We start from the raw sequence: 26,122 nt of genomic DNA, 5'->3' as shown, positions 1-26,122 counted from the left end.
GCTGGTATTTATAAACACACAAAATATTGTTCAAATATTACATATATTGCTTCATTATTTTTTTTTAACTAAAAAGATATGCTTCCAACCCAGGCCCTACTCAGCTTCCCGGGTAAGCCATAAGGATGTCTCTGCTAGGCACTGAACAGACAGCTACAAATAAATTTAGCAAAACTCATCACCCAGGCATTATCCGGATTGGAAGCAAGCTTCAGTCAGTACTAGAAAGACTAGATTTGAACTTGAGAGGTTAAAAAAAAAATTCCCTGGGGAAGATGCATTCTGATTTAATTGCTCTACGCACAGGGTGTGCATAGACAATATATCTGAAATGAAAAGGCCAAACGTGACACTTGCATGTTTGAGAATGGGATGGAGACTGGATGTGTTAGATGATGCAAAAACATGGCTTCAATAAGATACCAGCCTTGAAAAGTTTTGTCAAAAAAATGCCTAGTTTTCTTGAATTCAATACTGACACTTCCAGAAATGCATATGAATTAACTGTTCTAAATGTGGTTAATTCCATGCTATTTTTTCTAAAGGAAAGATCATCTTTGTCCTCATCTGGAATGAGATATGTTTCAGATATCTTTTCTAAGGACATTCTTTTATCTACTCCTGCGCTGAATTTGGATGTCAGTTCTAAGTTTCTGTATGACATCACTTTGCTTGCATCAGCTCAGCATTAATTGTGAAATACGTCTTACTCACTGTGCTGAGCATGGCGAACTGCATGGATTTCTGCACGAGCACACTGTCGTAGTTTGAGATGTAGGCAGAACAAGCACAGGATAAAGCTCTCCCCATTTTTCAAAGACAGGCCTGGCTGGTTCCGTTTATTCCCACGCAGTAAACCATTGGGTATTTCTGCCGCCGCTGCTCAATTTGCATCACACCTTCTGTTGCCAGGCTTTCTGCAGCCTTAAAAGACCCCTTGAACTTGAGTTCAGCTAGCTCTGTCTATACTTAGGCTGAAGAGAGAAGTGTCTGTTTTCCCACCTGATTTGGAATGCAAAGAGGTAGGATTGAAAGATGGACTGAAGCTTCTGGGAGCAGATACTTTATGTCCTTTTTTGTTACTTTTTAGTTCTTGAGGGGAGTAGGGGCAGGACATCCAGGACCCAGAATCCAGAGGCTAACTTTTGTGGGAATGGTTGCGTAACTGTGTCCACAATCCTAAACAAAAAGTCAGACATGGTAGGAGAATTGTTCCATGGCAGAAGCCATGCAAGATCTCCCTGTAAGCTGGAAAAAAATGGTAAAAGAGAAAAAATACTGTCAATATTTGGGATCAGTTTAGTGCTACCAGCTATGAGATTTACAGCCCTGAACCCTGGAAAAAGGGGCAGAGTGCTGTACTTCAAAAACAGACCAGGGAGTCATCCTTTTCTTCAGAAAGGCTATTTATATAACAGCCCTATGGTTGGGAGTTCCCAGCAGTTCCCATGGGCTTTGGGAAGTCCAAATTCAGGTTCCCTCACTGCCTGTGAAGACTTACAGCACTCCACCCTCACATCGGGACCCTAATGGTTATGCATGCTCTTGCCTTCTTCTCTCTCCAGCATTATTCATATTCTTATTATTTGTTATTATGCTCAACACAATGGGAAAGCTCAGCAAGAGGAAATGAGAATGGAGCAGTCCTCCATCACTTCCAAATCCCAGATAAATTTACAGTCTCGCCTTGTGCAAACTGTGGCTTATTCAGAGGCAGGAGACATAGATGTGAATCCTGTGGGGATCAGCCTAGGCCACCTCATTCTGCTTTTGTGGCCTCTACCAAAGGATTGTAGGTAAAACAGCAGTGACACCTGCTTCATCCGTGCTTTGAATCAGCTGTCAGAGTTTGTGTAGGAACCGATCTGCTAAATGTGCTGTGCAAACACTTGCCAGATAAAGCCCTTCCAAGTGGGCTAGAGAGAAAAAAACCTAGGAAACTTCTGTGTAAGAACCTACACATTGGCATCCATTGATGTGACAGCAGAATGAGGTTGTTGCAAGTTAAGTTTTTACTTCAGTGTCTAAATCTCATGTAATTTTTGTGCCATACGCCTGCATCCATTTGCAGATCTGTGCAGTGCTGATCTGAATTTACAGAGCAAGCCAGAGCAGTCCTGTGAAAAAGCAAGCTCCCAGATTTTAAGGAGTCTCTTGATTATCTATAAGAACAAGAAGTGAACATTATTAAGAAATCAGCCACAACACATCTTTGGCACTGCAGCTGTCATTTGCTTCTCACACCTTGTTCACTAGTGTTATACTCAGTCACATTTCAACATACTTGTTGCCTTATCCAGAAATGTGAGCATTTCTGGCAAGATTCTTACACCTGTGAGGATTATATTAATCAACCCTTTATTAAATTATAACAAAAGTATGATAGATTTTATTATCCTAATATGAATTACAATACATATATAAATACTTTAAAGATATATTTATCCACATAATATATAAATATGTTGGAAATGATAATAAATTTAAGTTATAACTAATAATGAGTCAGACTTCCCCAGAGCCTTCTCTCTACTGATGTTAAAATGGTTTGTTGAAGATTATTTAATAATTCTCCAAATACCCTGATTTTGCAAGTCAGAGGGAGAGAGGTCAGTACCTTACCCAAGGTCAGTGGGAAAGTTTGATGTAGCAGCTGGAAGTCCTGACTGCGCCGCAGATGCTTTAGCCATGCCATCATATTGTCGCCTCGTATTGCTCGTTGATACTTATATAACGAAAGGCTTAATGATGCAATTTCGTGAGGTGCGTAAACAGCTCTGCTGCAGGTCTGGGGTAGAAGCAGCAAGAAGGGCAGCGGGAAGAGCGAGTCCAGGGCTCTTCAACTGTGACTTCCAGCAAGGTCTCTGTCCGCCTTTGGGTGGGGTTGCTTTCCTCCTCCTGTTTGCTGTTTTCTGAGAGGCATCTGTTCGCTCACCACCTAGCAGCTCGCCACTTACCGGGTGCCGGGAAACACCCAAGAAAAGCTCTGGCAGTTCTGATGCTGACTGCTTTGACGAACCTGGTGAAAGCTGGCTTCTTTAAAGCCTTGTACAAAGTGGGCCAGGTTCCCAGAAAGCATGGAGAGGAACGGGCCAGAGCAGCTAAACTTCTACAAACGAAAAAGTTAGAGAAGCAGAGCCTGGAAGGATCTTTGGGCCCTGCAGTAAGAAGGGCTCCATTGCAACAGGAAATTAGTAGGCAGACAACTAACCTGCAGAAAAAAAGTGTTAATGGAGCCTCAATTAAGCAGCTATTGGTCATGTCATTAGGTTGACAAGTATCCAGGCTATTCAGAGAACACTCAGAAATCCTCTTGCATAGGACAGGCCCAAGCTGTTTCTCCGACCACAGTAAAATATACGTCACCATCCTTCTCCCATGTTCACACAGCTAACCACAAAGCAAGAGCTGTTCTGGAAATGCTCCCCTCTGTTCTTCTCCGAGCAACCACTGAGGCTCAGATAAACTACCTCTTGAGGAATTTTGCCTGGTGTTCACTCATGTTCTTTGGAGGCTAATTTCTTCAGGGCAGGAGGAATGTCTTATCTGACTACATAGATTTATGGTTGATGTTCCATCAACATATTATAATAATACAGGGATGATGAACTGGAACAGCTCAAGGAGAAGTCACTGGACAGGTGGCTTGGTTTTAGTAGTTAACTTGTAGGTATTTCAAAACTTTGGCAGGTTTCAGTGACGCTGTTTGTACCATATGTTATTTACGTGGCTTTACGGCCAAGAATGAGAGCAACAGCCTTGTAAAGAAATGAGATCTCTCTGACTCAGTCGGTGGTAGATGCACGTCTAGTATCATCATAGTCCAAATGATGAGCTACTTTTGTAACACTTAGGACTTCTCTGATTCCTGAACTGTGTATTTTCATCCCAAAGCACTCAGGCATTCTTTGCGCTTCTTCCTTTCTCTCTCCCCTCAACTGCAAAGGGAAGGAGACAAGGCTCAATTTCATTTAGTCACTAAGCACTTTATTTTTAAGATGATTTAGTGCTGTCAGAAGGAGCCAGTGTGGCAGTTCTCTAGACAAATGTTTTCCGTCCAAGAGGAAGATACAGTGCAGGGACCAGGATGGATATTTCACACTTCCACCTCCCATTTTCCTTCTGGGGCTCTCAGCAAGCTCTGCACAGCTGGAGAGGGCAGGGAACACCAGTGGGGCTGCTTGAAGGGCCCTGAGGTCCCTGGTTGGGAGGAGGTGGGCAGGGGTGGCCATCATGTTCTATGGAGGGGAGAGGACTGCTGCAGGGCAGCTTTGTCCCCTACTTGAAAAAAAGGAGGGGGAAGAAGACACAAACCCCTTCCCTTTGCCACCTAGGTTTTGCCTTGCTGAGAAAGCTACCTTCACAGGTGCCTCTCCTGACCCATTCTGTGTCACCCAGAGAGGGGCCGCTTTAAGGAAGGAAAGGTAAAGGGTGTCAGACCGCAGAGGTGATATATTATTTCCGTGGGTCTGCAGGGAAAAGACCAACACAGGCCTTGGGAGGCCAGGAGGACTCTACCACCTCTCTGGGCAGCCCATTCCAGAGCCTGACAACCCTTTCGGTGAAGAAGTTTTTCCTAATGTCTAGCCTAAACCTGCCCTGGTGCAGCTTCAAACCATTCCCCCTCGTCCTATCATCTGTTACCAGGGAGAAGTACAGCCTCCCTTCAGGTAGTTGTAGAGGGCGATCAGGTCTCCCCTTAGCCTTCTCTTCTCCAGACTAAATAACCCCAGTTCCCTCAGCCGCTCCTCGTATGACTTGTGTTCCAGACCCCTCACCAGCTTGGTTGCTCTCCTCTGGACATGTTCCAGCAACGCAACATCTTTCTTGTAGTGAGGGGGAGGGGGGGAAGCTCTAGCATTTCTTATCTCCTGCTAATATCTATCCAGAACAGACTACAGTGGTCCTTGACAGCGTATTTGTGGCCTGTGCTATATAGCTCCAGGGCATTGACTATACAGTACTGAACTCTCAACAGGAGGTGGGCTCAGGCCCACCAATGCTGGGGTTATCTTTAGTAATTATTTGGGGGAAAAAGTAGCAAGTCTACTCTTCAGGCATTTTAGAGGGTTCCTGCCTGGATTTCTCTTCTCAGGGATGCGAGGCAGATCACAGCCTCATTGTCTTTCGCCAGGGTTTGACCCTGCCCTCCACACACACATGCTCAGCGGGCTGGGAAACATGTTTTTCTCTCTCACTGGGGGAACAGAAGCCTTGCAAATATGTTCTCACAAACTGGAAATTTACATATAGGTACATGGATTTTTTTCTCTCTTTAGGTTATGAAAGAAAGCAAAACTAGGCGTTTCTCTCTAGATGAGGTGGTAACAAGCCACAACAAGCCCAAGCTGCAAACATGTTCATCACTGACAGAGGATTGCTAGAAAAAGTTGTGCAGCCCGCCATGCATACACCACCACGCCATGCTCGGCTGTGGCTCACGCCACCCACCGCTCTCTCCAAACTTTGCCACATGGGTGCCAAGTGGGTACCAGGTGCTTTGGAAAATTGGAGGCAAGCCCATGGGGGTGGAGTACGTTGAGAGAAGGACAGTGCCAGGTGGAGAGGCTGCAGATAGAAGCACTAAATGGAAGAAAGTGATACCGGTCCTTGTCTTTGGATAGCATCTGGGACACTGTAGGGCAAGGACAGGCTCCTTGCCCCTGCCACCTTAGCAATTAATGTAGTAAAACATTCACAATATCATGCCTGCCTGTTCAAATTCTGTTGCACAACAGTGCTTTTTACAGGTATCGAGCAAAGCCATTTTGGACGAGGTGAAGTTGAAAAGAGTGCAGCAGTCTGATTAGCAGCTGTGTGCTTCAAGAATATGGTATTTCTGTTTCTCCCCAAATCTGTGAGACTCGGTTAAACATTATGCAGTCTGTAATTCTTCCTTATCTCTAGGCTAGACAGATCAGTTGTTTCTGCTCATTGTAAATTGCATTTGCTCGCATAGTTTGTTGAGTGCTTTGCCCTCTCCTCTTGCCACCTGATTGATTACATGTACCTCAATCAATCCTGCACAGGCGTAGTGAAAAGGCTCAGTTCTTTGTAGCTTCCAGCCAGGATTCACTTTACAGATGATAACTAGCAAAGCCATTCACCCCCTGGGTAAACATGGCAAATTAATTTTGAAGCTAGGCAAACAGAAGCCAGTCCTTTGTCTGCCTTTAGCCACTCTAAACAGCCTTTTACGATGGACAGAATTGTTATCTGGAACAGTTTGCGCAGAGTTATTCTAAACGGGAAGGCAAGCTGGAGCCAGAGAATGTGGGAGAAACAGGGCTATTTCTGAACACTTTACTGGAACTAAGAATTAACACTAGTCATCAGAGGTTGCTCTGCTGCCTGATGGTAAAGTGTGGTGCCAAATTCAGCCTTTGCCCTCAGCTTTTGGCATGGCATTGCCATGTGTCACATAGCCGGAGAGCAGTGAGCCACTTTGCCCCAGCATTGAATCCTCCCCAAGACATGTTTTCTCTCACTGCCCTGAGAGCTGGTCCATGTTCTGGCTTCCTGGCATCTCGCCTCGCTGTTCCAACACGCAGCAAGGTGTGGGAGTGAGACAGGGAAAGCTGCTGGGTTTTTCTGAGTGCCTGTGTGGCAAACAGACAAACTCATAAGCTCAATCCACTTGCCTGAAGGTGATTCGCAGATAGTTCCAACAATTTACTTCTAGCAGTCAGTCTAGGGGGAAAGCAGAATCATTGCTACCTTTGGATGCTGACTCTTTTTCTGCTTTGCTGCGGCTATTGATCCAATTCCTGAGGTCAGTTGAGAAGGACTGCATAATCTGACCTCTAGTATCTACATCTGTGTCCACATACCTGGAGAGAGAGATCGATTGCTGGCAGAATATCCTGACTGACAGGTCTCCGAGTGCAGCTAAGAGGGAGATGCCAGCAGTTAATACAAGCCTCTGGAAGGAATGACCGACCAAGAGATGGTCCAGACATCCAGGTTAAGCCCTTCATTTGACCCTGAGCAGATTATTCAACTCCTATCTGTAAAATAGGACTAATGGCATTCTTGTGCTCTTGAAGCCTGACTCCTAAAGAAGTGCTTGGGAAGCCTCAGTGGAAGCACAGCAGAGTAATTTCAACGTGCTGTGTAGCTGTGCACAGGGAAAAGAGCTTGCCTTCAGGCACAGCAGTGCCAAGAACTAGCAGTGCAGGTTCACTCTCCCATCAACTCCCAGACACTTCCAAGAAGATTTCTAGCCTGGAGGAGCCCAAGGTGGGAGCACAGAGATGGCCCTTTCCTACAGCAATCCCACTAGATACAGTATCTAATGATAAAGCCTGGACAGTGACTACATCCTGTGCCATCCACTCCATGGACTTCGACAACTTTCCCTTCAGTTTAACCAGCAGCCTGCTTTCAAAGCATAGGAAACGTGGCTCCTTCCCTGAAGAACAGATATTCTCCCTGTTCTCTGCAGCAGCACTCCTGTTTCGTGATGGCACTGAAAAGCATGCACACACACAATGGTAACAGGGAAGGTGACCTAACCCTTTACATGCTAAGTGCCTTTGCTATGGCTTATGTCCCCTGCTAGCCCTCATTTTCCCATCCTATTTAAGTCTTTAAAGCTATAGCTGCACTGCCATAACAGGCAGCACCCCATTCCTCTTTTATAAATCTGAGCCATGCCTCAGGTACATTTCATTTTTTCTAACCTTGTATTCTTCCCTAGGCTGACCAGCCATAGCCTCTACAGCCAAGCGCGTTTGCTGGATTTCTCTTCCCTATTAGTGTTCTGCACAGCCTGGAGTTTGCATTGGCAACACAAGGAGTTGTCTGAAATCATTTAGTGTGTTTGCCATTTCAGTTCTTAGCTTGCCCACCCAAATCACATAGGGACAGAAATCAGATTTTTTTTTTTTTCCCCTTATTAAAGAAGAAAGTCAAATGGTTTTCATGCCTCTTGGAAACCACACGTAACAGTGCTGGAAGACTGACTTTTGGCACAATATTTGGAGAACAAAAATAGCTCAAATTTGAACTTCCCAGAATATCACTGAGGCCATGTTTGGAGAGGGCATATGTTGTCTGGCATGATGAAGGGGTAAGAAGTTCCTGTTGGAATAATTGTTAACGCTACTGGCATTTTATTGCTACTGACTGTTGGTACATCAAAGCTGTGGATAGGTAGCTTTAAAAATAATCTTGAATACCTCCCTACCTTCAGCTCCAGAGATCTTGCTTGCCTTATACCAGTTCCAAAGACTCCGGTTCTTTCATAAATAGATGCAGCTCTACCAAGTCAAGGACAATTGTAATTGCTTATTTTAGCTTTGTAAAGATTGAGGATAGCATGGGCTAAGTTAGAAGGTTGGATCAGTTTTCCACACTTGCTCTTGCACTCTTTTTACATTGTTCCTACTCCGCTTTATTGCAAGTTAGCTGTGGAGTTACGTTTTACACTGGGGCGAGCAAGGTCTCCCTGAAATCATGGAAACCAATGATATTGGAGAAAACAGGCCTAATGCTTTTCTTACTCTGCCCCCTTCTGATTTTTCAGGCCCTGCAAGGCAGTTTGGGAGTGCCAGGCTTCGCACCATTTATTGCTGCACAGACCTAATCCTGAGTTGGCCTGGGGAGCCGTCACTTATTTCAGGCTGCGTTTGATAGGACTTTAGCAATTCCCAGTTTGGAAAACTTCCATTCTAACTACTTGGCCCTGTACCTGTCTCAGGTTTCTATATCACGGAGTTTAGCTAGTTCCACTTCAAAGTCTCTGTTTATTTATATCTTTTTTAATACTGAGCCATAAATAGTGCTGAGCAGTGCCACCTCTCAAATTGTGCTCTTGGGCAGCTGTCAAACAAACATGTCGCACGAAGGGGAAGATAACAGTTCATATTCACTTAACTCCTTGAGTGCCCAGGGCAAATGTCTTAAATTTAGAGTGGGAAAAGATAGGTGATAGCAGACCTGCAGCAAAAAGAAGATGCAAAAGGAAGGATGGCAACTTGTGCGATCATGTTTGATGATCATGATCTGATGCAGGCAGATCTTTCTTACGTAACCAAGCTTAAACCCAGCATTTACTCTCTTACTCTTGCTCTGTTTCCCATTTGTTGAATGGGAACAGCTCACATCACTTTACCTTACTGGGGGCAGGGGAACCAAGGATAAATTCAACAAGGGATGCAACAGTGCATATGGGGAAAGTATGAGTAGTGTGGTATGGCAAAGATACATCTGTCCAGGCAGCCTTCTTATAAAGCAATGGAGTTCAAGAAAAGTAGATTAGCCCCTGGTCCTCCTGACAGCACAGACATGATCTAGCTAGATCCTACATTCCCCAGTGCTGAGAGCTGAAATGACAGCAGTGTATCCTTTTTCCTCCCCTCCAGATTAGCAAGACCTGCTGGGACAGAACAGGAGACTGCAAGCAAGAGGTGGGATGAGAAAGCAGTAAGTATAATTATTCCTTTGCTTCTTGAAAATCCTCAAGAGAAAATATAATTTAGCGATGTCTAGAGGAGCCCCTGACTTATGCTTGGGGTTTGTAGGACTGAAACTAGGGCTGAATGCTTTAAAAAAAAAAAAATAGGGGGCAACCCAAATAAAATGGAGTGTGCAATGTAACAGCAGCACCTCACCCAGAGCTGCAGTGCTGAACATGGCATCACATTGAAACCAGCTGGTTTTAAATGGATTCTGGTACAGTGTGAGCTCGCTCCACTCAAACCCTCTCCCTTGCTGAGCCAAAACTGCAGCTGTGCTGGCGTGTGGGGTGCCTGCTTTCTCCTTGCTATGAGGGAGACTCCAGGGCCTTCAGCCTCACTGAAAAACAAGGGGCATGCAGCAGAGTACTTTAAAATGGCTGGTACTTCTCCATGTAGACTTACTGCCCTCCCGTGGCTGCCAAGGAGCATCTCTAATGCAGAAAAGTGGAAACCAGGGACTGAGGGAAACAATAAGAAAATATAATTATATATTTAATTTAAACCAAAATGCAATTTGAGTTACAAGGAAAAGGCAGGCAAAAACCACTGTGCGATTAACTGGAAGTACCTAGGAAGGCAAGAACAAAGCAGAGAAATTTACTGCTTTGAGAGTAGCAGGGAGACCTCCAAATACTTTGTTTTGCAAGGACAGTGGGCCTTGAGCTATTCTTCACCAGACTCCCATCAGCGAGTGCCATTTACTCAAAGAGAGGTGGTCCATCTAACTTCATCCGATTGTCCCATGGAGGAGACTTCACTAGCAACTGGTGCAAAGGAGATATGGGAGAGCAGACTACTGCTCCTTTTCCTGACTGGTAGGCGTGTGCTGTGACCTTGATGTATCTATTAACCCTCGTTGCCCCAGCTCCAGCAGTGTTTATAAAGCTCTTGCTGAGACACCTCATATTGCAAATGTGCCCTCTTCTCTCTGTGAACCAGAAGGAGACAACATTTCTAGCAGAGATTGACTCCTTTCTGAGCGACTTCCCTTAGGAGTCTGAAGTTAGGTTTTATGAATGAGACCTTGAGTATTCGATGAGAGCTGCTGTAGAAGCACTGCATGATACTGCAAGGAATATCCTGTTTCTTGTACTTTCTTCATGACTGTGCTGCTTCTTGTGCACTCTCTGTGGGCAGAACGCATCTCCAGTCTTCGATGCACAGTGTACACTTTAAACAACCCCAAAGCAATTGAAACCAAAAGCAACAACGAAGCGGCAAGAAGAAACATATCAATAAGCACAAGCAGCAACTGTGTGGTCAGAAGGTAACAATGCCAAACTGATTGAATTGCACATGCTTCTAACAAAGGCACTAAGTGCTGCAAGGAGGCTGCATATCTCCCACCAATGAAAAGCTTGGGTTTGCATTAGGCAGGCTTACCACTACATCTTTGTTCATGGACTTAGCTTCAGTCTTACATGTTAGAGATTGGTGTATGCTCAAGCCACATCTGAGACTAGACGCATTGAGACGCTCATTTTAGACTGGAGAGGAGGAGTGGGTGTGACAGGGATCATGTAAGAAAATGCCAAGACAATGCACCTCCTATAAGACTTCAGGCAACAGTTGAGCGACACCTGCATCAAGACGGGCATCACCCCAGCCTACCTGAGAGCTGTGCTTTTTCAGGGATGCACATCAGTGGGAATATTAGGATTTCTTCAGGGTGGAAGAGACTGCAGTTCAGCAGAGCATGCAGCAAGTTGAAAACAGTGAATGAACATAGTAGACAGACAAATGCTTTGCTCATTCAAGTTGCCAGGTCACTGAGTCAGTATCTCATGTAGTAGCCAACTAGGGAGTAAATCCTGCCCTCTCCATTCTCACATCTTAGGCCATGCTGCACAATGTTAACATCACAAACAAAACTTCACTTTATGCACAGGTGAAAATGTCAAATGAGATGAGAAATCACTCAATATTGTTTTAAAACTTCTGTGCATGTGTGTATATACACACATAAACACACACAGTGAGTATATATATTTGTAGTAAATACATATGAACTTTTACACAATTAAAACCACTCCACTATATACATGATATACTTCTATCACTCACCAGGACAATACATTTTGTTGCACTGACAGAATCTGTTGCTCAGTTACCTTTTAAATTACAATTTTTATAAGTTATGCAGAATTGCTTGAAGACCAATCTTTGGCGAGCACAAATCTGCAGAAAACCACCAGCTCCAGTAGGGATCCTTCAATATTTGAAGGTGCCCCCCAAGTTTCCTTCAAATATCAACTCTGCTTTCATAGAAATAAATTGTTTCTAACATGCTACAACCCTGTTAAGCCAAGCAGGATTTTTCTTCTAGTACATATAAATATTCTACATCCTCTCTACACCATGCAATGCAAGAAGTAAAATCACGTTTGCAAGTCACTGTGTTCTGACTGGGCCCCATACCTGTTTTAGTTAAAAGAGAGAAAACCCCAAACAAACAAAAAGAACAACTCTCACCTAAATCTTAAAAATCAGCGGACAGAGCTCTAGTGATTTATGTTTCCAAAGGAAATACCTTTTAGTAATAATTAACTTTCTCTGCAGCTGTTAAGTCCAAACACTGCAAATGTAAGAAATGAGGAGAGAAAACTAAACAAAGAACAAAAATTACTTGTCCAAACTGAAACACACAACTTGTAAAAACCCTTATGCACTTTTTAAAAATTTGTATGAATCACCTGTGTGATGTCCTTGTTGAATATCAAAGATTAGGTTGAACAAGTCCATTGGAAAAAGCACCGCCTTAAAAATGTGTAGTTCAAAGCCTTATCTAAAAACTATTTTCAGAGATGAAATTCTGCATCTCTCAATGACATTGCATTATTCACAAAACCTTGCATAATGTTACATTTTGAAACACTGACATTGATCAGCTGTCAAAGAAAACAGAGCTTGTTTGCATAATAAGACACTCGATTAAAAAGAAAAGAAAAAAAATCACAGAACTTGGCTATTTCTAAAAAAATTACTCTCGAGGTAGAAATAAAATTATTTTAAAAGGTGGTGAAAACAGTAAGATTCAGTCAAAACTGTACTTCTTACTGGCAACAAGCACTGTGATTTTTTTTTTTTAATGAACTCATTTGAGACTGTGTAAATATTCCTAGCATTAACGATGCCTTATGTAGAGTAATGTAACAGCAGATTAAAGTTTGCACCCCCATATTTTGATACAAACTGTGACAGGGCATTTCCAAAAGAGTCCCTTTGACATCAAATAGCTGTTTTAAAATTTGTAATTAAAACAAAATCATCTTTAAACAGTACCAAAAACTAGGTAAACCAAGCCTCGATCAGTGTAAGAGGACCTTTTCATACAGGGAAGGCAAATGGTCCTTTGGAGTAGTTACAACAATGTGCAGAAATGAGACCAGAAATACACACAGGAAGTTACAAGTCAACTGATTTACTGGAGTTGCGCAGAAATTTCCACACTATGGTAATTTGAGGATTGTAGTATAGACCCAGAAAAAGATTTCCAAAAAGATAAAATGCTGGGAGGAGACAGGAAAAAGAATCTGTCTTCCCACACTGAGGATCTGATGCGCTGGAAAGGGCAGCCCTGCCTTCAGCTGTTAGCTGCGGTGGTGGATGCCCTCAGGACCAGAAGCCTGACGTTTAAACATCCCACCACTGACATCCTGGCTAGATGCGTCATGGCTCGCTGTATCTCACTAAGGTCAGAATAAATAGGCATTTGGGGCAATTTCAACAGAAATTGTGTGCACAGAGGCCAGCTTATTAAGTTCAACCTCACTTTTCTAATGCTCACAACCAGGTGTAATGCAGTGCTCTGTTCTGTGCCTGCTGACTGCTACGCTTTTCTGATCACAAGTTTGCACCGCATGTTTGCGCAATGCTTCAAAATTCTGGAGTACAGTTAAGCTTGACTGCAATTCCAGGGCTAATACACCTTAGCTTCTGGTAGCACAGATCACACCCTTCACGTCTCCAGTGTCCCATGCTACATACAGGTTTCTGTGCTCCCAACAGCCAGTGGGCACATCAAATAACATAAAAGTAACACTCTGACATCAGCAGTGAGCCAGGCTTTTCACTGGAGTCCCAAGAGTCCTATGAAAAAATCTCACTTCAACATCTAACTATTAGATTTTTAGTACACATCATGTCACAGAGTTAGTGTTTTCCTTACAAATATATGGCACTAAGTGCAAAACTTTATGACTTATTCCAAACAACGTACCATACTTCACAGCAAAGCTTTAAAAAGAATCCTCTAACTCCCACTTCTTCTAAATATACAGCTGGTGGGAGGCCAGGGTGTCCATGAATGGTCGCACAAGGTTGTCTGTCGAGAAGTAAAAGACCAAGCCAAAGGTGATGGAGATGGGAAGAGCAGGCAATGCTTTCTTAAAAACAGCCAGTAATAAAAGAGTTAAGCATAAACCCTGCCAGAGAGAAGAGAATAAAAAACACAAGGAGATAGAGTAAGAAGCCCAGAAATGTATCTGTCATCAACAAACTAAGATACAAATATTAAGCTATACACACTGTACAGCAACTGAAGCCTTCCTGAGCTACCAGTGGCATGAGGTACATTTGCCCACACCTTCATCTTTCACACAAGCTGGCCAGGTATTTTCCTCAGCAATCCTGAGCACAACTCTGCTGAGAAAGTGGCATAAACAGCTAATGCTGACATACAGCTGACCCCGAGAGGTTAATTTATTTACAGATTATTTTACATTTTGTTCTACACCATTACATATGAAGTACTGATCCAGCAGATAAAAGCACTTAAATCCTGGTGAACTGCACAGATAAGGAATTTCAGTGGAGGACTAATACACAGCAGCACGTACTTCTAACACCTTCCCAGTTTTCAAGGTCTCTTGGGGTAAAAAAAAAGAACAAAAAACCAAAACAAAATATCCATTGCTGTTCTTTTTCACTGGATTGCTTACTGTGATAGGAGAATTCTGGTTTTATCTGGATAGCAGGCCAGTATCTGGGTTTTTTGAGCATGTGTGAAAGAAAGCTTCTGTACATTTTGGGTAGGCAGTATGGCTAAGTGCATTTAGGTATAGATTCCTCTCATCTGAGCCCTTTTTCATTCCTCCGTGATGACAAAACTTCAGAAACACTAGGCTGCAAAAATTTTAACAGCACCATAAAAGAAACAGAACAGGGCATTTGGCCTCACAGACGAGAGCGCATTCCCTGCAAGTGAAGGGGCCCTGTGCTGGACCCCAGGATATGGAGCTAGGCGATCCTATAGGTTTCTCCGACCTGTGAGGTAGGAAAGGTCCCTGTGAGGTCCCTTCCAACCCTTACGATTCTGTGATTCTGTGAAAGCTACACCCACCACACTCTAAGTTAGCTCGTTTCTAGTTCTCATGCTTTTTGATCCATGATCCTCACACATGAAAGTCACTGTCTTTCACTATCCTTGGAATGTAAGTGGGGAAACGGAGGCCCAAGAAGGATGGGATAATTAATTTTCTTCTACCTTCTAAAACTCCTACTGTTGCCCTTCTGGTTAGTTTCCATGAGGATGGTGGTGCAAACAGCAAGTTCCTAGTAATAATTTTCTACCTAGGTGAAAGCTCAACAGTGTGTGGTCATTAGACCTGGCAGGACCAAGTCCTTTAGCAGTTACAGTATGATTGTCATCTGCTTTTATTGATAGTTTCCATGGACTTTTAAGTCCCCTTCCTGCCTGTTTTTTCCAGCGTGAACACAAGAACAGGATAGATCTTCATCCTCTTATTTAGCTATTCTCTTTAGCAAAAGGGAATTAACCTTTTCAACTACACTTGCTAATCAACATGAGGTTCATAATACTGACTTTGGTGACTTCCTTCAGCCACAAATCTTTAACACTGAAGCAAACTCACTTAACAGTTCAGCTGCGACTATTTTCCCTGGGGCTGTTTCACCCCCACCACCTCCACACTTGGCTCTGCTCTGATGAATCCTCCCTTCCAGCCCGTATCATTCAGCTTCTCCCTGCAGCTGTTTAAAGCCTGTCTTCATAGACAGAGCACTGTGCTAGGAAATCCACTGGTGGTTTCTCCTAAACATCCAGCATGTTACCTGCAGAGATTTAGCAGTGCTCAGCTGCTGGTGCTTCTGGCAACACCACAGTGCTAAACAGGCTGTACCCGAGTGTTTAAAAGCTTGCTCACTTACTATGAGAATGGCTACAAAGCAGGCCAGCGTAGTATTCCAGTCTCCACTAGCTGTGGCAGCTGCTTTCCCAACAAGCACGCTGTAGAATATGAAGTCTCCAAGGCCCAGCTTCACACCCCCTGAGAGAAGTGGAAAAAGGAAACAAGTGTTACTTCTGCTGCTCCTGTTCTGCTTCCTCCTGAACAAATTCTTGTCCCCTGGGGAGTAAGTGCTTAAGTTGTCTGTGTAGCCAAGAGATGTCACTGGAACTACAATCCCCAAGCAGATCCTACAGCAAGAAGTAATACAGAGTCAGACTCAAGATCTTTTGTTGCTCAACAAGTCACAAATCTTCAAGTTAACTGCGATTAGGCCAAACTGGGTAACAGAGTGTTAACCATAATGAATAAAAACGTCAGGCACCAACTCCGACTACACTGAAAACAAGGTATGAAGCTTCCCTTACTTTCCTCCTCCTCGAGCTCCTCGAAAGAAGTGACGGGGCGGGTTGGAACAGGACTCCTCGTCTCCGATATCTGAGAGTCTGCGTGTGAAGGGCTCCTGTGGTTCTCTCTCCCATCCTCAGCTTGATTCCACAAAAATAGGCCAAGAGCAGACAAAAAAACCACAAGAGGTAGCTACATTTATAACTTGTTTTAATGCATGAAATCCACACTTCTGCAAAGGTTCTCTGGAATGGTCTTTGTTTCTTGGAGGTATAATCATCGGGACCAGTTAAAGCAGAGACATGTAGTGGCTTTGCAGAAAACACCTGTGTTATTATTTGGAACAGTCGGAAGGGTACACATTCACAGCTTCTTTGGCAGCTACCCAGTTCAATGGCTTTAACAAGTGAGTACATACGCAGAACTAAGCATTGCTCTGCACAGGCTAGAATGGCAAGTAAAACCAAGTAAATTTAATACACATTCCCACATTGTTATAGCTTTGGGGTGGAGGTGCTCAGGTATTCCTTAACTGGTAGTATGACAAAAATGGATGGCTAAGAGGACTGTCATTTACGAGAAAAGTTCTGCCCTGAATCACATTGGGGCTGGGTGTTCACACATTGTAAGTGGACACATTTGGTCGTTCACAGATTTAACTTTTTTTTTTGTCCTGTTAAACACATCAAACAGAGCCCTTGGTAGTGCTTTTGGAAGCAGCCAGTCTGTGATATAGTACTCTATCTGACAGTTCCTATTTTTCAGGAGTGCTCATGCAAACTTTCCAGTCCACGTCAGTCTGACAGGATGCTGCCACTGGACATGAGAGCAGACTGTGATCTAGGACACACAGAACTTCCAGAGTGGCATTCTGTACACCTCAGCATGTAGTTTGCTCCTGCTCTGTGCCCAGTTTCAAAGCAGGATTGTGTCCATGTGTTAGCACATCAGCTGCTTTATCCTGAAATAAGCAGCATGTTCAGTTATCAAGCCATAGCATATATTTATTGCTTTAACATGAAAAGGTACTGTCATCTGTGAAGAGCAAAAGGACCAGATGAGAAATCCTCCCAGCACCACAAGTCAGATTTTATTCAATCACTTTCAAAACTGCAGTTTAACTCACATTTCAAGAAGTTAGAAGCAAATGCACAAAAATTACCACAGGACCAGCTAGAATGTAAACTTGGAACACATTAGCTACTGTTGGGTTACTGCCCAAACATAAGCCTTTACCCAAGGGTAAATGTAAAGACGTTCATTTTCTTTGGCAGGGTAAGCCATATTGCACTTACAGCTAGGTAAAAGCACGTCTGTGCTGTGGCAATGGCCTGAATGCAACATGTTACAACACACTTAAGTTCACCAGCTCATCTGCACGGTATTTATGAGCCTATGTTGTAATTTACCATCCCCAGCTAGTAAAGATATAAACCCCCACTAGCCCATGACTTCAGTACATCTGAAGATGTGTGTTGGACAACACTTTTGTTTGGTTTTTTGCTTGGTTGGTTTGTTTTTTAAATAAAGGCAGCCTGAATGCTGGAGCTTCCTACATTGTCTGGTCATCTTTGCTGCCAGTCCAAACAGCAGGTTTCAGAACATCACAGAGTTCTGCAACTCATGTAACAACACGGGGAAAAAATGCATTCATCAGGGTTCAGGGGCTTACATTTACTTGCAGTCTCAAACACACATATTATTTCCATGGGCCAGTGTTCTGTATAGAAGAGTGACATGCAAGCAAACCTGCATCCCATGTCTGCTGACTTGGTCCTCTTGCTGCTGTGTCCAGCTTTGCCATTCCAACTGTCCATATCATAGCAGCTAGAAGAAAGAGAGGAAGTGATCAGCCGCATTAAACATCGGTCACTACAGCTCAGAGGAGCCAAGTATTTAGCTGTGCCTAAAAATATAAACCCTTGCCCCATAAATGCTTTTAAAACACTCACTCTTGGTTGGTTTCCCTAGGCACTTAGAAGGCAAGGTAGAAGAAAATTAAAGCAGCACGTCCATTCAGTTTTTAAGAAAGTCCCAGAGCACAAATAGCTAAGAGTCAGTATAGTCCTCTCTGTAGGCTAAAGAAAGCAAAAATCCAGAACTAGGGTCCTCATCTCCTTTGTCTTCTTCCTGGCTTCTGACTCTTAAGAAAACAATTGCCCAGGAAATGATGGTAGTACAAAAGGTAACCAGAGGTTAACTTACACAGCTTGCTCCTCATGTTCTGCTAAAGGTAAAGCACACAAGCAAGGGATATGCAGGAGTTGTCAGAATGCCAGTTTTCTCCCTGCCTGTTTGTTTTGGTTCTTTCCTGTCAAAATATTGGCTATTTCTGTTTTGGTTCCAAGAACAACTAAAGGATGTTTGGGGGTTTATTCTTGAGATGGATCCCTAAATTAAAAAGGAATACGAACCATTCTGAAATCAGTGGAGGGGAACTCAAATCAGCTGTTGATTTCAGTGTGCATCAGTCTTCCTGTTGTTACAGAAGCTGAACAAAGCCAAAGCAAACACAGTGCCTGCTTTTCCACTACAAGCTCAGCCAAAGTGATGTTTTTGCATCTAGAGAGTGCCACAGAATGTGGTCTTGCAATGGAAACACTGATGTTCTGCACAAGAATTTTTTGTTCAGTATTTATTATTTATTGAATTGCATTCTCCCTTAGAGAAACTCGTTTGTTAACTAAAACATGTGAGAGACTTATTGTCTCAGGTCAGTATAACAGAATCTCCAGTAAAAGGGCGGTCAGCTGAAGCCAACAGAAGCTCTGCTTGGAACATATAAAAGCATTTATACAACACTAAATGCTTGGGGGGGAAAAAAAAAATAAAAAAATCAGTTGGGTTGTAGGCATCCTCAACTTAGCACCCAACATGTGGAAATACCCATTCATCTTACAAGTGACGTAATGAAAAAGTCATTGAGGCCCATGAAGCGCTTGAGTCCAGGTCCTCTGAGCATTGAGTCACCCACCTTCCAGCTACCTTAATCTTAAGCACATACACACTTTTGCAGATAAGGGCACCAGACACCATCGTAGTTAAACAGCCCAAGAAAGCCTGGGAAGAGACAACTGATTTTGTTTGCAGAGCAATACTTGAACAGAGCCCTTTACAAAGCCAGCAGCCACACAACGAACAAAAAAGCAAATACATTCTAAGCACTGCCATCCATACAGTGCACAGAGCAAGAGGGGGCTACAGGAAAAATGGAACCTCATCACACGTTTAAAGTGTGTCTATAAAGCATATGCACAAGGAATAAGTGTACTGAGTGAGCATCATCTAATCACAGAACTCTGTGAACACTACTGTCCATCTAACACAGACTTCTGTATGCAAAAGAAAGGGGCATGTTCCACACTGTATTCACAAAAGGATAAATCTACTTTTGAACATTTCAGCTTTACACAAGGCAAATGTGGGCTCCCTTTGGCTAATTAGAGTTAGCACCATTGTAACTGATAAATAAGGCCTTCTACAAGTGGGCTGTTCCACAGCATAAATACACACCAATCTTAGGGCAAGGAAGTAACTAAAATAGGGCTCTTTGGTTTGACACAGAAATAGGTTGCTAGTTTAATCAGGTTAAAAATATTAGTATTCTAATCTTACTCACAGGAATATATTAATGCAGGAAAAATGGGCTCATTTCTCTCCTGTGCAGTTTCTACCAGCATTCTCAGTGGCCCCTTGGGACAGAGAACAGCCATCAGATCTGCAAAGAGAAAAGGGCCAGACAATCTCATCTCAAATTATCATGCATATTTTACATTCTTTATCTTTAAAAAGCTATTCTCCCCTCAAAATTACATCTATCTATATTAACTGGATGATTTCCTGAATGGCAGTTTCTGCCACATTGCATAACTCTAGCTGTTCTAGTCCCTGAAGGTGTTGTTCACTTGAAATACCATCCCCCAAGGCTTAATGTAATAATAATTTTCATTGTGTTAATCCTATAAAAAGCCTCTTGGGAATACCACATTATTTCTTTGAAAGTAGATGACAGCATTACATTGAGGTGTTACAATTTAATTAGAGGAGGACTGGGGGTACTTTGTTCATGTTCCACAGTCCATCACCACATACACCAACTGCGTTTCACATGAGTGAAGGCTTTTGGTCCAGTTCCTCTTTGCCTGCCCTCTCTCCTCCATCAGAGCTCCTCACCAATCTGAATGTTACCTCCCAGCTGCCTCTTGTTCTGCAGGTTCTCTTGAAATGTTTAACTCATACCAAAATCCACGATCTCTTGATAACTGTAAACAAAACCTGCAAGATTATCAGGTTGCTACTGATAAAAATCCAACCACCACTACCATGCAGTCAGATGTGGTTCAGTACTTCCCTGACTTGGTGTTCCACTTCAAAAGACATGGCAGGGGTACAGTACCTACCTGAACAAGTTAGCAAGAGACAAGCCATGGAGTCAACTTAATTGCATATCTGCCTCTTTCTAAAGCTGTTAGGACCATAAAGTTGTTTTCCGAATTATATACGTGGTAACCTCTCCATGAGCCACACCTTGGGAGTCACAACCCAGACTTACCATAGATGGAGATTGCACCTAGAATCACCCATGCTGACCACTCGGGTAGATATTTAATGAAAACCAGTGCCATCAGAGCACTGATCATAATGAGATATGCTTGCTGGAGCTGCAAGGGACCTTTCCAGTGTATGCAAATCATTCCAACAGCTCCAAAATTCCAGATGACTAAGAACAGAGTGGGGTAATCCATGGCCACGTTGTAGGTCTTCAATACTTCACTGAAATACAACAAGGAAGTTTAGCTAAGCAATAAAAGCAGCTGACACACAAAGCATCCTACTAGCTGTAGTTAAACAAGCCTACTACTACACCAGGAGGAAGCAGGTTAGAGCAGCTCTCATCATGAAAGGGAAACCTGCTTTGCAGCCAATTGCTGCTCTTAGCTCTCTCTTCCTCCTGCAGGAGATGGACATGCTGTGTGCACAGACAAGCACCACAGTGCCATCATCCTGAGGTCTTAGGATTTCCCGATTCCAAGGGTCTGAGCAGGCAGTTCAGGTCGTAACTGAACATAGGCCTGCAGCTACATGACTGTCTGAAGCAAAGAAGTCACGCAAGAGTCATCCCACCAGATGCACGATGCTCACAGTTAAAGATGAAAAGTTTTAACAAGTGTTAAATCAGCAAGTTAAAAGCTTGGTTCTACCTGAGCTGGGAGCTAAGGGAATGAGCTTGAAACAACATAGTCTGAGAAAGAGGCAAGACAAATCAGAGAACCAACTCGGCACATAAAGTTCCTTCCCACTTGCTTCTCAACATATAATTCAGGGCCTCTGTACCACAACGGTCAGCCTTTTCATTTCATGCTCACGGTATCACTTCCCAGTGATTTTTTGTAGAGTAAGCACTGTAAAATCAGGCACTGCCTATCAAAGACCTCGTTTTCTATTTTTTTTTTTTTTTTGTTTTAAAAGAAAGCCATCTCATTCTAACAATTTTTAAACCTCCCTTTGGAGAACAGGAGATACTCCTTTTCTTGTTCTAATTGGGGATTTTCTGCAAAGAGGTGAAAGAGCTCTGAACTGCCAGGTTACCTGCACCATTCCCACTTACCCGAGATATATGTAGGTAAAGAGGAAGAGCAGCATCAAAGAGGACAGGATGAGCCAGCCGTGGATGAACTATCAAGGGTAAGAAGAGACAGTGATTGAAGGGGCTGTTCCCCCTCGCACAGGCCATGGTGCCATATGCACTATTGTCAGAGATGCACTATTGTCCAGTCTCCTCCTTCACTCCTCCTCCAGTTTCCAAAGACCCTGCCCTCCCCACTGCCAGTGAGGGAGGGGGGACAGCCAGCTGCTCCCAGTTCTCCCAAACTCTTACATTTTATATTCTATCCTTTGGTGTTTAGTTTTGTTGGTTCTTTTAGCCTCTTTCCTACCCACTTCCATGTGTACCGATACTGGCTCCTAGCTTAGACAGGAAAGCACGTTCTCTCTGCTTGGTGGGGAGGAGGAAAGGAGGTTTGCCCAAGGCTGTACAATAAATCCATCTCAGGGCCAAGTTTAAAAAGCAGCAATGGCCAGTGCTCAAATGCTGGGCTGGCACCACATATACCAACTCCCTGGGCACCACAAAACCTGAATGTGCCTTTTCCTCCAAGCCTTGTCCCCTTCCACCAGAGCCTCCACAGGCAGGCAGAATACCAATTCCCACAAAGCTTGTCTGAAACTTAAGAAAAGGCATGTGCAGTAAATGGCACAACTTACTCCGTAAGTACAAACTGCAAAACTTTTTGATCAGATGGAGAAGACTCAGACCTGACTAACACAAAGTAGCTGGCCTTGTTTTTAAGTGACAAAATAGCAGCCAAGCATATTCGGGGGCACAGCTCTACCACTGCTGACAAACGCTTCTGTACAATATGATTCTTGCTGTGACTAAGATGTGGACTAACCCATGCAATGCCTGTATTTCTCACCGACATGCAAGACCCACTTGAACTCAAATTCTCAGCATATAGGTGGGAAAGGCTCTGGCATGAATGCTTTACCTTGTAGCAGCGATATTTATAGAGCAGAACTAGGAACACTGTCATTACAACGATCACGCTGATCATTATGATGGTGTTCAACACCGAGTTCAAGAGACGCTGGCCCACAGATGGGGTATCCTCACTGAAAGGGGTGTAGATCCTGCAGTATAAAGCAAAAGCCATATGAAGTACATACATTCTCCTCTAACTGCCCCAAGATAAACCCAGACCTCTCTGTGTGTGGGAAAGAAAAGGAGGTATGACTGCCAAGGACAGCAAACACGAGATGTAGCCTCTGAAGGGGCTGGGCTCCAGTTAATTATCAACTAACGATTAGTGGTCTCTATCAAAAGCACATTCCTACAGAGAAGTTGTGGCTGGCAGAGCTCTAAACAAAAAGACCTAGAGTATAAATGACTTCATTTAAATTTAATAACTTCTCTCCAGGCCACAAATTTTTATTGCATGCTCTGGACGGTCTCCATGACAACTATAAAGATACATCCCAGGTGCTGTCCTGAAAGGGGGGGACCCTTTCTTTCCACACTTGGTAGGAGAGTCTTGGACTCTTTTTTTTTTTCTCCTTCTCATTACCCTGCAAACCACCACTGCCCCATCCCCCACCCCCATTTTGTTTCCTTTGGTTCAGTTCAAGGGACCACAGTCCCCATTTCTCCACCCGCCACGTGAAGCGCAGTTAGAGCCCCAGGAGCGCTCTCAGGCACAGTCAGCAGGAGCTGGATGGAATTATGTATCCACACCATGAGTCTTCAGGAACCAGAAATGTCATCAGGAAATGAGACACTCATCCAAATGAACATGCTATTCCCTGATTGCTGCCAGCTAGTGGGTGAACAGACTCGGAGTTCAGCCTGGGCCTTTTTTGCTGCAGTCTGAAGCAACTTCATTATTACACTGCTTGCAGGCTTCGCTTAAGGTGCCCTAATGACAGCGCTAACGACTCAGTATAAAGCAGGTATGAAAGACTTGCACAGATGAATGTAGCATACTTTAGTAAGATCTTTGTAGGTTTACCCAGCCACCTTTAGCTGTGTAAAGGTTCTCCCAACCTGCCAAGGCAGCACGCTGCATACACAGGCGCGCGCGTGTGCAACGCATATGTAAAGCTAGGGATCCCGTGTACTCAGAGGCTGTTTTCAAGACCCCACTTACAGCTGCCCGTTTTTCTCCGTATAGAAGCGCACTGACTTTATGGTGGCGACGACAACAATCATACAAAGGGTGACAGGCACAAAGAGCATGATTACATGCTTTGCTCCATATTTCAGAGTCAGTTCCTCCTCTTCGTTTTCCATGGCGCTTTCTCTCACTGGAACACCCGAGTCAGACGTATCCCCATCAGCAGTATTGTTAGGGCTACGGCTGCTACCTGTTCGCCTCTTCTGAAAAGAAATATTAGCAAATATGTAAGACTTTCTTTTCTTTGTGTTCAAAGCTTCGTTCCATCGTATTTCAACTTGTTCCTAATAGAAAGGTACCAACTGAACAATACCATTAGAAATTCCATTATAAAGAGGCTGCAATGGAGTTTTTAAACTAAAACCATGAGTATCTAAGGGCCTCTTCAAGTCCAAATATATAGATGGACATATGCACATGAAGGGCAAGGTGCACAGAACTGAGATAGAAGAAACATCATCTGAGGTGGCATAAGCTTGGTCAGTTCCTCCTCCCACAGCAGTGCTGTGCTTGCTTTATCCCACTGCTTTGCTGGCAGCAGGAGTAGATTCTGTTCTGACATTTGCTGCGTTTGACCAGAGCAGACAGGGTTTCTGGCAAAACAAGAAGGCTGAAAAGGATATCCTGCACAAGTGGTATGTGCATCAGGTCCTGATTAAAAGCCTGTATCTTTACCAAAAGGAAGGAAAAGGGAGGAGTATATACAGAGATAAAAAGGGGGGGAAAGTCACAGCGGAGGAAATGGGAACAGGCACTGCTGCTGCTGCTGGCCAAGAGAGTGACACCAGAGAAACAACAGTGGCCAAAGCCAATCCTTGAAGCCAGTCTGCTGGGAGGGACTGAGGGGTAGCAGAACTACATCTGTCATCATACCCCATTTCTTCACTCCGTGGGAAGTGATATATACCTACCCACATACCTACCCTATGCGCCTGCGCTTCCCCTGCTTCTGAGGCTTGCAGGCCATCCCGGTAGGAGGGTACTGGAGGGCTCTCTGCAGACATCAGGGATGTTCTCTCATTGCAGGGCTCCTCCTCGCTGTCTGAGTTGTTCATGAATGTGATCATTATCGCTTTCCCAGGGAGCACTCAGGAGGAGCACGGCCAAGCACTACTCAAGGCTGAGGGGAGAAGCAGAGCAGAAGGAATGAAAAATAGCGAACACCACAGTGCAAACTGGAAGTCTGAAGAGGAGAGACAATTTCACCAGGGAGGTTACAGCATGCTATTGAACTCCATCTCCTTCCAACAGCTGATTTAGCCTGCTGTCACCCCAGGCATGACAATCCGTTCAGTTAAAGTCACAGTGACTTTTGTGGTCAGGGAGAACAGCAAAATGCAGCACTGAAGCAATTCAACACTTTTTCTTTGCCACAGCCTTCACAGTGTCTGCCTCTATTTTCCCTCTCTCATTAGCACACCTTGACTTTTACAAAGGAGATTTCTCAGTGCTTAGTGTTTGTTTTTCACGGGCCAAACAAAACTTCACCCCAAATGCAGGCTGCCTGCTAGAAAGCTAAGAGAGTTCAGCTCTTACACAACACTCCCACAAGCATCGGCAGGTAGGAAGAGTTTCTTAGTAACCCGGAGCCTTGGCTGTACGTAAGCCACTAACCAGGAGTTACATGCCATCTTCCCTGTTATAACTTTATTATTAGCCAGATGAATTTCACAAGCAGTTCTTCTCTTTGCCCATGGACAAGGAGAGGTTTGTGTAAAAAGGGAAAGACCCGTCTCCTTAGGTCAGCCACTTCCTTTTTTTCCCCTTATGTTGCCTTGTGATTAAAAGCAAAACCACTTGGATGGGCAACAATTTGGAGTATAGAAGTGGGGGCTAGAAGTGTTTGGCCTCTTTCCACCTACTACTGTGCAGAAAACAAGCAAAACAGCGGCACAGTGCACAGAGGAAAGGAACAGCTCGTCTTTCTAGACACCAGAAAGAAGACGTGTACTGCCCTGGATACTGCAAAACAGCCTTAAAGCCAGGATTTCAGGAAGCTCTAAAGGCAGGTGGTAGGAAAATTCCTTTTAGCCTTTGTTAAGTCAGCGTAACAAAGCCACTGGAGTACATAAGGCTAATTCAGTTACCTTTTGATTCTCAGCCACTTGTCCATAAGCAAAACCAGACCTCTCTAACACATTGTTAAGCTGTAATATCTACAAGAACACCTCCTCTCCTCTGCAGTATTTTACACAAATCATCTTGCAAGAAAAAGCCTATGTGTCTCAGGAAATATATCCAACTCAGAAGAGGAAGCTGAAGAAGCCATGTGACTTGGACACAGTCCCTTAAATCTGAATCATGCATTCACAATCCCACCAGTACACCACGCTGTCTA

At 43.8% G+C, this 26,122-nt stretch overlaps 1 protein-coding gene across 5 annotated transcripts; it reads right to left on the bottom strand.

Moving 5' to 3' along the window:
- Nucleotides 1-2,510: 2,510 nt before the first annotated feature.
- PSEN2 (presenilin 2) lies at nucleotides 2,511-24,925 on the bottom strand. 5 transcript variants are annotated; one of them, XM_035903660.1, is made up of 11 exons: nucleotides 24,708-24,925; nucleotides 23,758-23,987; nucleotides 22,603-22,744; nucleotides 21,663-21,730; nucleotides 20,607-20,827; nucleotides 19,674-19,772; nucleotides 17,804-17,881; nucleotides 16,075-16,194; nucleotides 15,630-15,748; nucleotides 13,681-13,885; nucleotides 3,859-3,938 (listed from the first exon to the last, which is right to left on the bottom strand). In XM_035903660.1, the coding sequence occupies exons 1-10, from the start codon at nucleotides 24,849-24,851 to the stop codon at nucleotides 13,730-13,732; spliced, it is 1,377 nt and encodes a 458-aa protein (XP_035759553.1). In that variant the 5' UTR covers nucleotides 24,852-24,925; the 3' UTR covers nucleotides 3,859-3,938; nucleotides 13,681-13,729. The 5 variants fall into 5 exon arrangements, with proteins under 5 accessions (XP_035759554.1, XP_035759553.1, XP_035759550.1 ...); XM_035903661.1 differs by lacking the exon at nucleotides 13,681-13,885 and having other exon boundaries at nucleotides 2,511-3,938; XM_035903657.1 differs by lacking the exons at nucleotides 3,859-3,938; nucleotides 13,681-13,885 and adding an exon at nucleotides 4,797-6,599.
- Nucleotides 24,926-26,122: the final 1,197 nt, after the last annotated feature.

This window comes from Egretta garzetta, unplaced genomic scaffold (genome assembly GCF_000687185.1).
Source record: "Egretta garzetta isolate BGI_Z169 unplaced genomic scaffold, ASM68718v1 scaffold11, whole genome shotgun sequence".
Classification (NCBI taxonomy): Eukaryota; Metazoa; Chordata; class Aves; order Pelecaniformes; family Ardeidae; genus Egretta; species Egretta garzetta.
The sequence above is the reverse complement of the archived record's forward strand: the minus strand, read 5'-3'. Positions and strand labels throughout refer to the sequence as shown.